Raw genomic sequence first — 12,126 nt, 5'->3', positions numbered from 1 at the left:
GTGGTAGGGGCTGTGGGGGGGGGCGCTTTCTCTTTGTTGTGTGAGGACATTATGTGCTCTTAGGAAAACAAGATTAAAGGCTATAAACGGCCTATCTCCCAAGGAGCAGGCCCCTCACCAAGGCTGGCGTTAATGAACAGATGGGTAGAAAGCAGGTGTAATTATACTGTGCTGGCAGAGCAGGTCCTCGCCTGCAATCACTAGAAATGCAGTTAAGACCTTTGCTCGCTGCACTGCATAATCAAAAAGAATAGGAGCCCTGAACTCTGTCTGCATTAAGATCCGTCTAAATAAGTTAACTCCAGGCACTTGAAATTGTGCAAGAATCGTTTCTCTGCAGGAAGGGAGCCTCAGTGGGGCACCTGAGGGGCCCTGGGGAGGACAGAAGTGGCCCAGGAGCCCACGACGATGCAGGACCACAGCCACAGCAAGTGGAGGCTTCCCAGTGAATGGCGGCGTGGGGGTCGTAGCCAGAGAGTGAGGGGCCGGAAGTGCTGTTCTCCTGCTCCGTTGTCCTACGCCGTGTTAAGCAGATCACAGTCCCCCTGAGCTTATTCCTTTTTGTCCAAAGGCGGCGGTATCTATCCTCTCTGTGGCCCAGAATTATGGTCCAAAAGACTAGACTAGGGTGATGTGCCACTTTGGAAAAGCATGTGGCAGCTTCTCACAAAGGAAGCATGTACTTAGCCACTGACCTGGTCATTGTCCCCCTAGCTGCACCCACCATATGTGTCCATACAAAGATGTGTACACCAGTGTTTATAGCAGCGGTATTCACAATAACCAAAAAAACTGAAAACAACTTAAACATCCATCTACAGGTGAATGGATAAACCAATTATGGTACCTCCATACAGTGGAACACAGCTCAGCAATAAAAAGGAGCAAAGCCCGAGTCCTGGCAGCACCCCGAGGAATCTGGAACACATGCTGAGTGAAAAGAAGCCAGACACAAAAGAGTACATACTCTTGTATGAGGCCACTTACATGCAGATGGAGAGAAGAGCGCCATATAGTGGCAGACAACAGATCAGGGGGAGCCTGGGACCAGGGGTGGCCATGAGGATGGAGCAGCAGGAGGCCTAAGGAATTCGGAGGTGGCGGGCTGAGGGCCCAGTGGTTTACCTTGGATTGTGGTGACAGTCCCACGCACTTTGTCAGAACACACTGGACTATGCACCTCAAGTGATTGCATTTTTAAATTGAAGGTAAACTAAACCTCACTGAAGTTGATTTTTTTAAAAGATTTTACTTATTTATTTGACAGATCACAAGTAGGCAGAGAGGCAGGCAGAGAGAGAGAGAGGGAAGCAGGCTCCCTACTGAGCAGAGAGCCCTATATGGGGCTTGATCCCAGGACCCTGAGATCATGACCTGAGCTGAAGGCAGAGGCTTAACCCACTGAGCCACCCAGGCACCCCTGAAGTTGATTTTTAAAAGGAAAACCAAAGCACGAAAGCTTAGGTCGGGAGTCTGACATGTAGACTGTGAGCCCGTCTACTGTTTCCACTGAGGGGCCCTTTCAGCAAATGACCGTGGAGTTCCCCACCTCAGTTTCTTCAGAGGAAAAACAGGTATCCCGAGACACCCCTCATGGTGTCATTGGGAATTACACGAGCTGTTGGGGACGCTGATCCTTACGGACGACTTAGGTGCCAGGCAGTTGTAACTGCTTTGCAGCAGTGAGCTCATCTTGAGACAGTGTCAAACAAAGCACTGCACACAAGTAAGTTACTACTCGAGCACCTCGGTGCTTGTTCCATTATTGAAGTGGGTAAAACGTGCCCCGAAAAACATAAAGGGCCACAAGCAGCATCAGTAGGAACCAAGCAGCCATCCTCAGCCTCCCAAGCCTAGTGAACAGGGAGGTGGCCCCTGCACCCACCAGGAGAACGGAGTGCAAATCTGTGTTTACCAAGAGTCTGGATACTCTCCCGGGGGACTCCTCACAACGTTCTCTACGGCCCCGGAGAAGAGGGGGCTTTTCCTCTATGGCCGTTGTCCAGGACATTCCATCAACGGGTCTGCACGGGATCCGCCAGCCGGGCGGACCCGGTCCTCGGCATGAACAGCTGCTCCACGCTGGCTCCCTAGGAACGCTGTTCTCGTCGTCACTGTTCTTTTTGTCAGCATCTCACTTTGCAGATGAGGAAACCAAAACTAAGAGGGATTGTTCCTTCCCCAGAGCCCCCATGCTAGCAAGATTTTCTAACACCTTTATCATGCCTCTTCTCATTCTCTGTGATCAGAGGAGCTCGGAGCTAGGATTCTGAAGAATGAATTCCCAAGGAATGAAAGTAGATGGACCGTTCAGAAAACTACCAGAAATTCTAACATTGGTAGACTTTAAAGAGATGTATTAATTCCTGCTTCATGGGAGTAGATGAAGCCTTCTGGACTGGGCTATGTGGGACACCATCCCAGTGCTTTCCTACAGCAAGTGTTAAATGAGTGTTTAGAATAATCTAGAAGAGGATTGTGTCTCAGTGCGCAGTCTTGTCTGTTTCCCCGTAGACTACCCTCCCTGTGAGCTCCCCAGACTCCCTGACCTCGGGCTCTGTTTCTCCTCCCCTAGTGTGCACCAAAGGGCAGGTGGTGAGTGGCCAATACCGGATGCTTGCGAAGCACGGGGGCTATGTGTGGCTGGAGACCCAGGGGACAGTCATCTACAACCCTCGGAACCTGCAGCCCCAGTGCATCATGTGTGTGAACTATGTCCTGAGGTGAGCACGTGAGGGCCATGGGGCAGGCTGTGCGGGGCGCCTGAGCTCCCCAGACCGAGGGCAGCAGGTCTAGAGGACACATACCTCCCCGACCCTGGGCACTGCTTCTGCGAGCTCTTTGTGCCAATCCTTGGGACCCAGAGGATTTTCATGGCTGTTTCGGGGACTGTAGGACACCTGGGGTGGCCCTTCCTGGTGACCTTTTTTTTTTTGGTCTCCCCCCATCTGTCATCTGTGTCATGCCTCTGACCCACGTGGGGAGGCATACATAGTTGTCACTTAGTATTTTTTGAATGGGGAACAAGGAAAGAGATTGCATCTTCTCCCAGAAATCCTGAGCAACAGCTTCATTCCCTAGTGCCTGGGGAGAAAGCTGGAGATGGTCCCTGCTAGAGTAAAACAAACCCGAAGGCCTCACCCCCCATGTACACAATGCAGCACTTGCCCGGTAATCAAAGAGCATCCCAGAGCCATCCCTGTCCCGAGGGCAGGCTTGGGGTTGCTGCCCCCATGACTCCAAACTTCACCGCGCGGGGCCTTACAAAACCCTAGCACCGTGTCCATACCTGTGTTTTCAGCCAAGAGGGTTAGCTGTCTGCTTTTCTGTATGTCTGGGGATATAAAAGGCTTTTGCTAGAAAACGTGGAAGGTCTGAGACACTTCTTGTCCCATCAGTGAGATTGAGAAGAATGACGTGGTGTTCTCCATGGACCAGACAGAATCCCTGTTCAAGCCGCACCTGATGGCCATGAACAGCATCTTTGACAGCAGCGGGGAGGTGGCAGTGTCCGACAAGAGTAACTGCCTGTTCACCAAGCTGAAGGAGGAGCCCGAGGAGCTGGCCCAGCTGGCGCCCACTGCAGGAGATGTCATCGTTTCTCTGGATTTCGGTGGGTGCTTCCTAGCCAAACAGGGGCCTGATGAACCCTCTCTCCTTACTGTAACCGGCCTCCCCGGCTTCAGTGTTTCCTCAACCCCTGCCCCCTCCCTGGCCCTGTGATTCCTCTGTTGGTAGCCAGATTCTGTGCTGAGTGCCGAAGAGCAATGTGCAGGTCTGGCACGGAGTGAGAGGGTCCTGCTTTGGACTTTGCAAAATGCTGCCTTGGCGGGGTTTGTGGGGACTGAGCCATGGGCTGTCCAGCAGAGGCGGGGGGAGTCTGACATAAGGGACGGGGCAGCGAGAGAGATGGTCAGAGGCCGCTGCTGTGTTTGCATGGAGAGGGCAGATGTCCCCCTAGGCCTTGAAGGACAGAGTGCCGCTTAGGTAGAGGGCCAGGCTGAAATAGGAGGAGAAATCATTCCAGAAATGTGGAGGGAGAAAAGATGCCCTCATATCCACTATTTTTTAAAATAATGTGGGCCTCTCCACAGGGCGCCTGGGTGGCTCAGTTGGTGAAGCATTCCACTCTTGATTTTGGCTCAGATCATGATCTCAGGGTGGTGAGATCAAGCCCCGCATCAGGCTCACTGCTGGGCAGGTGTGGAGTCTGGGGGAGAGTCTCCCTCCCTTGCCATCTGCTCCTACCCCCATCCTGTGCATGCACTCTCTCTAAAGAAAAAAAAGTAAATGTTGGCATGTCCAGGCAGTTTTCAGCCCTGTTCCCCTCCCATGCTGGAAACACTTTACATGTGCACCTGGGAAGCCCCTTGCTCCCAGGCTGTGACCCCTACCTCTGTCCCCCACCCTCCTGTGCCCATCCCAGGGCTAGAAGCCCCTCCCCCTGCTCACCGTATGGTGACTTGGCCCCTCTAGAAGCTCTGGAGAGGCCACATGGGGATTGCAACCTCAGAAACTATAAAGGGCAACAGCCCCGGGACAAGAAGTCTCGCAGCGGCCCTGGGATGTGGCAATACTGAGGCAAACTGGCCTGTTTCCCTCTTACAACCTCCTCCTCATGGATATTCCTGGCCCCTTGTCAAGGAAGTGAGTCCTAGGACCTGTAGACCCTGATGAGGAACACCCAGGAGGGTGTTCCCTTCTAAGGGAGACTTGCTTCTCAGCCCGGAGTTGCAGCGGGGCCTTGGAGACCGAGCGCCTAGCCCCAGGCACGCTTTCAAACCCTCCTAGGACCTTCCGTACACCCTCTGGGCTTTCGCTACCCCGGCGTAAGCCCAGGAGTTGCAGGTGGTAACCAGCCAGGACCTTATCTCCACAGAGAGCCAGAGCTTCCAGGGCTCCTCATCCTACAGCAACACCCTCCTGCCCCCCAGCCAGCCGTGGCCCAGAGAGCCAAGGAGCCACAGCACCCAGAGCGAGGCCGGGAGCCTGCCCGCCTTCACCGTGCCACAAGTGGCAGCCTCCGGGAGCGCCACCCCGAGTGCCACCAGCAGCAGCAGCTGCTCCACGGTGAGCACCCTGCCTTGGGGTGAGGACACGGAAAGGGTGGGCTGCTCCTTTTGGCTGCTGCAGGATGGCCAAGCAGATGGCCTGGATAGGAATACTGCCTACATGGCCCTCAAGTTATCCTGGGGTCCCCTGGGGTGGGGGGCCCCTTGCCTGCCCACTGCTCCAGCTGTTGGCTCTTACTGTGTGCACCCCCATGTAAATGCTAAGTTTCCTGAAGATGGGGCTGAGTGGCATACAGCTCTGAGCCCCTCGCTCAGTCGCTGGGCAGGGGCAGAGAGTGGCATAGTTTTTAGAGCCCCGCTGGCCACGGCCTTCTTGTAAGGAGGGGTCCCCCTCCACATACTTGTTCTAGGGGCTGGAGCGGACTCTGTGAGTCTAGAAACGCCCCTTTCACCTTGGACTTCTGGGGAGACCAGTGCCCTCCTCTTGACTTGGTCACTCTCCTTCCTGGCCCCTAGCCCAGCAGCCCAGGAGACTATTACACATCCCTGAGTGATGACCTGAAGATTGAAGTCATCGAGAAGCTCTTTACCATGGATACAGAGGCAAAGGACCAGGGCAGCTCCCAGGTAGATGGGCTATGCCAGCTCACACCCATTCTTAGAGCCACGACATTCCCTGCAGAGCCTGAGGGGGGTGGAGGGGTGGTGCTTGGCCAAGGCCCTGGTCTTAAATGGGAAGTGGAGCCTTCTCCCCAGGCCCAGTCCAGCTTGTGCAGTCTCTACTGAGGCCGGATTTCCTCTGCCCCAGAAAGCAAATTACCCCTGCTCCTTTCTTAAAGAAGCCTTAAGTTTAAAGAGTAGATAGGAATTGTGAGAGGTTTATAAGTAAGGAACATTTACTCTCCTCACAAACACATTCATCTTAGGATTCTGAAATAATAACTTTTATTTTAAATGCATTTTAAAGGATAGAGGACGGACAGATTTTTCACTTACACACCACTTTTCAGGCATGTACAGAGGCAGTGTTCTTGAAAGGGACTGGTGTTTCTGAAAAATTACAAAAACAGGGATGGGACGGGTGTTTCACAGAGCATAGGAGGAAAAGGAGGACCGAACTGTTCCCGCCTCCCCAGGGGCCACTGGATACACCGTGGGCTTCACAGGCGGTCTCACTGGGGCTATAGGAGAGAAGTGGGGTAGAGAGGAGGTCATTTCAGGTGGGAGGAGGCAGGGTCACCCATGGGGAATGTGTAGGCACCACCGAGCGGAGCATGGCGATTCGGGGCGTGAACCCCTGGAAAGGCTAGTGTCCCAGGCCAGGAGCCCTGCACAGCAAGTAGACGAATCTGAGTTTTTGGGTGCTGGGCCACAGGGATCAAAGGCGGTGCTAGAGCAAGGGAGGGACACTGCTGCAGGGAAGCAGTGCAGGAGTGGGAGGGCACAGGCAGGGCCACGAGGGCAGGACAAGAGAATAGTGTTCTCAAGGCTATGCCTGCCTCCCCACAACTTCACCTCTGCCTTGTCCTCAGACGGACTTCAGTGAGCTGGACTTGGAGACCCTGGCCCCCTATATCCCCATGGACGGTGAAGACTTCCAGCTCAGTCCCATCTACCCTGAGGAGAGGCTGCTGCCGGAGAAGCCGCAGGCCACCCCCCAGCACTGCTTCAGCACCATGACGAACATCTTCCAGCCGTTGGCGCCCATGGCCTCCCACAGTCCCTTCCTCCTGGACAAGTATCAGCAGCAGCTGGGAAGCAAGAAGATCGAGCCTAAGCACCAGCCCATGTCCTCCATCTTCTTTGATGGTGGGAGTAAGGGGTCGCTGCCACCGTGCTGTGGCCAAACCAGCACCCCTCTCTCCTCCATGGGTGGCAGATCCAACACCCAGTGGCCCCCTGACCCGCCATTACATTTTGGGCCCACGAAGTGGCCTGCCACAGATCAGCACACGGAGTCCTTGGGGCCATCACCGTTGGGTGCCCCCATCACCTTACCGCATCTCTCCATGTTCAAGAAAAGGTGAGTGGCCCAGACCCTTGCTGCACCAGCGGAAGCTCCCACAGCAGGGGATGGGTTGGAGCTCTGGGGCCCCAGAAAGGCTTCCTGCTCCTCCCCTGTGCTCACCCCAAGGTAGGTGAGGCCATGAGCAGAACACATTTGTGTCTGGGCCGCGGCAGAGAGAAGGTGCCTGCTAAGGGACTTGAATGGCACCGTGCCCCCTCCAGACCAGGGCTCCACAGCCGAGTCACAGATGCACACGGGCGTCTGAAGGACTCCTGCTGCTCTGTTGGAACCCTGGTTGAGAAAAGCATAAAAGATGCCCTTGCTTCTCCTCTGCCTCGCAGCTGTCCCTGGTTCCTCCCTTCTCTTCCCATCTCCCCAGCAAGGCCCGTGTCAACCAGGGGGGCACTCACCGGGCCAAGTCACGGTGGTTGATCTGGGACTTCTTGTGCTCAGGGCTCCAAGGTTCTGCTTCAGGGGGCGCTTGCCCATCCTCCCCGGGGAGCAGTCCAGGAACTACAGGGGAGAGACAGGGCAGAAGACAGAGGTCTTCAAGACCAATGTCGCCCACTGTGCAGCCACAATGGAGGGCTGCCCGGATGCACAGGGCCAGCAGGCAGCTGTGGAGGGAGGTACAGGTGACCGGAACCCTCAGCATCTGGAGCCTGCGGCCCCTCCTCTGGGACTCTGCCCTTTGCATCTCAGAGCCAACACGGGCAAGTCTGGAAGGGCCCTCTGACGGCGCAGAGAACATGGGGATGTGGGGCTTCCAACTCCTTCATGGCTCTTTCTCTTGGCATTGGCAGGTCTACAAAGGGCTTTGGCCCCCAAGGTCCAGATGTGATGAGCCCAGCCATGGTGGCCCTGGCCAACAAGCTGAAGCTGAAGCGACAGCGAGAGTATGAGGAGCAAGCCTTCCAAGACATGAGTGGGGTGAGTCCCCTGCCTGGTAGCGTCTGGACTCCCTCCACAGCCCAGGGTTGTGGAGACAGTGAGGACAGAGGTCCTCTCCCAGGGGCTGTGGGGGCCCAGAGAGCCTGCCAGGGGCAGCAGGAAGGGGTGTGGGTATGACCCCAGCCCCCACGCAGGCCCACCCTCCCCACCGACCCTGTCTGAGGACCTGCGTCTCTGGCCTTCTCCCTTCTGCCTCCAGGGGGATCTGTCAGGCAGCAGCACTTCCCATCAGGTGTGGAAAAGGGTGAAGAGCCTCAGGGCCAACGGGAACTGCCCTCTGATGCCCAACAAACTGCTGAATGCAAACCTCCCCAACGGTAAGCAGCGGGTCCGAGCCTCCTGGGGGCTGCGGGGACGGCACTGGCAGGGGCGCTCTGGGTCCCTCCGCAGTCTCACCCCTGCCTGTCTGAGCCTCCAAGGGATAAGGTGGTGTCCCGCGTACCCGTCCCCCGGCCCCAGCCCCTTCCACTAGGCCTGGGTGAGAGACTCAGGACGTTTTGGGCACTGGGGCCACAGGAGCTGGGTCTAGTTCTGGGCACCTTTTGTGAAGGAAGGAGGCTTCTGGGGGCCTTGCAGTCTCTCCCCTGCCTGGGCCTGGCACTGTCCTCACTTGCTGCCATTGGTCTTTCAGATGAGTTCACCCAAAAGCCCATGAGGGGCCTCGGACAGCCTCTGAGACACCTGCCACTGCCACCGTCTGCCATGAACCCGGGGGAGAATGCCAAGAGTGGGTTCCCCCCGCAGTGCTACGCCCCTCCGTACCAGGACTACAGCCTGCCGTCCACTCCCAAGGTGTCAGGTGAGTGCGTTTGGGACCTGGAACCAGCCAGTAGCAGGGCTCAGCTCTGTACGGGGACAAGACAGATGCCCTGGAGGGCAGCTACCTGTCCCAGAAATAGTACAGCAGGGGCGGATGCTGCCTGGCCCCAGGGTTTTAGAAGGCACAGCTGGGGCTCTTGGGGCGTAAGAGTCCCCAGGCCCATGCCTTCTGCTCAGTGTTTCATAGCACCATCTTGCCTACTGCCTCATTCACTGCCTTCAGGCAGGAGCAGAACTGAGGACATGCACAGAGAACGTACTGCCACGGGGTGGCCCTGGGGAATTCGGGGAGGGTTGGCCACCCTTCTCCCCTGGGCTGCCCGAGTCTATTCCCATGTCACAGATCCTAATGACCAGCCCCCAAGGGTTGCTATTTGACATGAATGTAATCCATGGTTTGGGGAAAACACAGCAGAAGCCCTCTTAGGGAAGAGACCCTTTTTAGAATGTTTGACAAGAGCTTTAAAAACACGGTACCAATCATTCTTTCAGGCATGGCAAGTCGGCTGCTTGGGCCCTCCTTTGAGCCCTACCTGCTGCCCGAATTGACCAGATATGACTGTGAGGTGAATGTTCCTGTGCCAGGAAGCTCCACGCTCCTGCAAGGAGGGGACCTCCTCAGAGCCCTGGACCAGGCCACCTGAGCCAGGGCCCCCCTGGGCGGGCACCCCCCGCACACGCTGCCCTGCCAGCTTCACTCTGTACGTCTACTTTTGCAACTAGGTATTTCTAACACCAACACACTTTTTACAAGATGTACCTACTGGCAAACCTGCCCATGTCACCACGTAGTGGCCTTTTTCTAAAGATGCTCACTTTAGTTGCTGTATTTTTAAGATACACGGTTTTACCTGCTGCGTTTTATTCTGTCAATGAACGTGTTCTTAAATTTTGTAAGATTTTTCTTTCCCCATCTTTGATTACTTATAATTTATATTATTCATGGGTCCCTCTGTCTCGCTCTCTCACACACAGTATCCATACTAATGAATTTTGTGTTACCTCTGTTCTCTTGTTGGGAAAGCTTTGGCTTCGTTTTACTAAAAAATGGTGGTGGTGTTGTTGCCAAAGAGAGACAAAGTAATTCTGCTATTCAAGCTAGATTTTCACAGCCTATTCCTCTCAAAGCCCTTCTCCCTTCTTTCTTAAAACTCATCACCCTATGGTAAATTTCCATCTTTCTGCTCTTCTTAAGCCGACTCTTAGCTCTAATCTTGACACAACATTTGGGAAAGAAGAGAAACGTGAAGGGTGAACTCTGGCGTAAGTGCTTGTGAAGGTTGCGCAATGTGGCTTTCCCCCCTCACTGTTTGGGGTTCTTCTCCCACATTTGGTGGATCTGTTTATTATTATTCAAAAACACAACAGGTTTTTTAAGAGAAAACTTTTATCTGGTTTAATGTGTTTATCATATATATGGGTACTTTGTCATATCTAAAAATTTAGAAACAGAAATGGAATCCTGTCATGGAATCACTTTAAGATCTGTTTTGTAAGATGTCGGTTCTCTCTCTCCTGGTGTTGCCGACACCACCGTCGTTTGGCACGCCCCTGGGCCTGTCCTCACTCTGCTCAAGGTCTCTCGCTGTTGGCTTTTTGCTTTGGGGATATGCCATAGGCGTGACAAGCAATCTAAGACATGGAATCATGAAGTGTGGGAGCACTGCGAGCTGTCTTCTCATGTTCTATATGTATTATGTATGTATGTATGTATGTATATTATTATTGCTGCCAAGAGGGTCTGATGGCATGTTATGGGGTAAGGGTGGGGTAAATCTGAGGGAGGGGAAGTGCTTTAATTTTTCTTCAGATCTTGTTGCTAGCCCTTCAAGTGCACTGAGCTATGGGACTCTAAAGGTCTTTCACATGGCACATTTGGGTATTTCCAGAATTACCATGAGATGGTTTCAGTGGGAATTCAGGAAAGAAAGTGAGGATTCAGAAATGGTGCAGTGTTCCAGCCCACGGTCCTCCCAGCTTACCAGCCCGGAACACATGGAGCTGGCCTGAGAGAGGGTGTAGAGAGGGGGCGTAGCTGGTCCTGACCAGGCCCTCACCCCTTCCTCAGCCTGCTGTCAAGTGGCCCTGCCAGGAGCAGCAGGCAGACTTCCTGGTTGGCCCCTAGCCTCAGGCCTTCCCCAAGGTCTGTCACCTGAAGTGACATTCAGGTAGGAAGCACTGAAAATCAAGTGTCTCAGAGCACTTTATAACTCACTGGTTAAGAGGGACAATACCTTTTGGTTTTTAAATAGCAATCACATGGAGCTCTTCTGTCCTGGGTACAATGAGGAAGTTTCTAGAAACACACACAAAGCACAGCGGGCCAAGAATCTGGTAAAGCTGGATGGACTTACTGCCAAAAACACAGCAAAAGACCGAAGTTCAAAAGAAATCTAGGAGAAAAACGACCTGGCCGCTGCCTTGACCCAGTCACACTGTAGCACCACCACTTGGCCCCACACACGGTGGCAGAACTTGAAGGGTTACTGACGTGTAAATGCTGGTGTTTGATTTCCTGTGTGTGTTGCCTCAGCATTAAGGGCATTTTTTACCCTTGCAGTTTTACTAAAAAACTCTGAAAAAATATTCCAAGCTTCATATTAACCTTAACCTGTCAGCGTAACGAGTTCATGAACATTACCATAGTGTCAAACTCCTACTGACAACAATACTAGAGGGGAGCTTAACCTTATAAAGAAATGTATTTTGACACTAATATCTTATTAAAGTGTTCTGAACCTACCATTGCTGGTGGCTCTTGTTCGTGTAGATTTGTCACAGGCTATACCAATGGAAAGCAAAGCCTCTATTACACAGCTTACAGACAATGCGTGTGGACCCTGATCTCTGTGAGGTAATGGAGGCCAGCCGACAGGAGGGAGAGAGCAGCACGAACACGGGCATGGCTCAGGACTGGCTGCCATGTTGCAACAGCCATATTTCCGCCTATAGTTCTGTCTGCTGCTAGGCCCTTTCTCAAATCCTGGGGGGCGGGGCGGGGGGTGTTACCCAAGGACAGAAGTCACCATCCTGCTTTCAGAAGACTACATGAAGCAGCGTGAGAGCTGGGCTGGTCTCCACATCACACTCTGCACTTTGAGACGCAGGTTCAAAGGGGCAGCGTGGATTGAGTGGTCAGGGAGGACCTCCATTTGGAGGCAGCAGGGCTCAGTGGGGCCTTCCCACAGAGAAGGTAAAGGTAGGAGGGCAAGGGCCAAGACCACCTCAGGTGGAGACAGGGTATGGCAAAACCCTGAATTAGACATGGCTTGATGGGTTCCCAAATTCAAACTTGACCCTCCTAAATCCTGTCCTGCTTGTGAACAGGCAGCTGTC

General features: G+C 53.9%; 1 protein-coding gene across 1 annotated transcript in view; it reads left to right on the top strand.

Moving 5' to 3' along the window:
• The window catches only part of EPAS1 (endothelial PAS domain protein 1), an 83,689-nt gene extending 72,156 nt beyond the window's left edge, over positions 1-11,533 (top strand). Inside the window, exons 8-16 of the mRNA XM_004752997.3 lie at positions 2,576-2,723; positions 3,399-3,613; positions 4,880-5,070; positions 5,529-5,639; positions 6,545-7,035; positions 7,824-7,950; positions 8,171-8,288; positions 8,603-8,770; positions 9,283-11,533. Coding sequence (XP_004753054.1) covers positions 2,576-2,723; positions 3,399-3,613; positions 4,880-5,070; positions 5,529-5,639; positions 6,545-7,035; positions 7,824-7,950; positions 8,171-8,288; positions 8,603-8,770; positions 9,283-9,434 — 1,721 coding nt within the window. The 3' untranslated portion in view covers positions 9,435-11,533. The remainder of the gene's footprint in view (positions 1-2,575; positions 2,724-3,398; positions 3,614-4,879; positions 5,071-5,528; positions 5,640-6,544; positions 7,036-7,823; positions 7,951-8,170; positions 8,289-8,602; positions 8,771-9,282) is intronic.
• The last annotated feature ends 593 nt before the right edge of the window (positions 11,534-12,126 follow it).

Source organism: Mustela putorius, unplaced genomic scaffold (genome assembly GCF_011764305.1).
Source record: "Mustela putorius furo isolate JIRA1106 unplaced genomic scaffold, ASM1176430v1.1 tig00000224_pilon_pilon_pilon, whole genome shotgun sequence".
Taxonomy (NCBI): domain Eukaryota; kingdom Metazoa; phylum Chordata; class Mammalia; order Carnivora; family Mustelidae; genus Mustela; species Mustela putorius.
The sequence above is the reverse complement of the archived record's forward strand: the minus strand, read 5'-3'. Positions and strand labels throughout refer to the sequence as shown.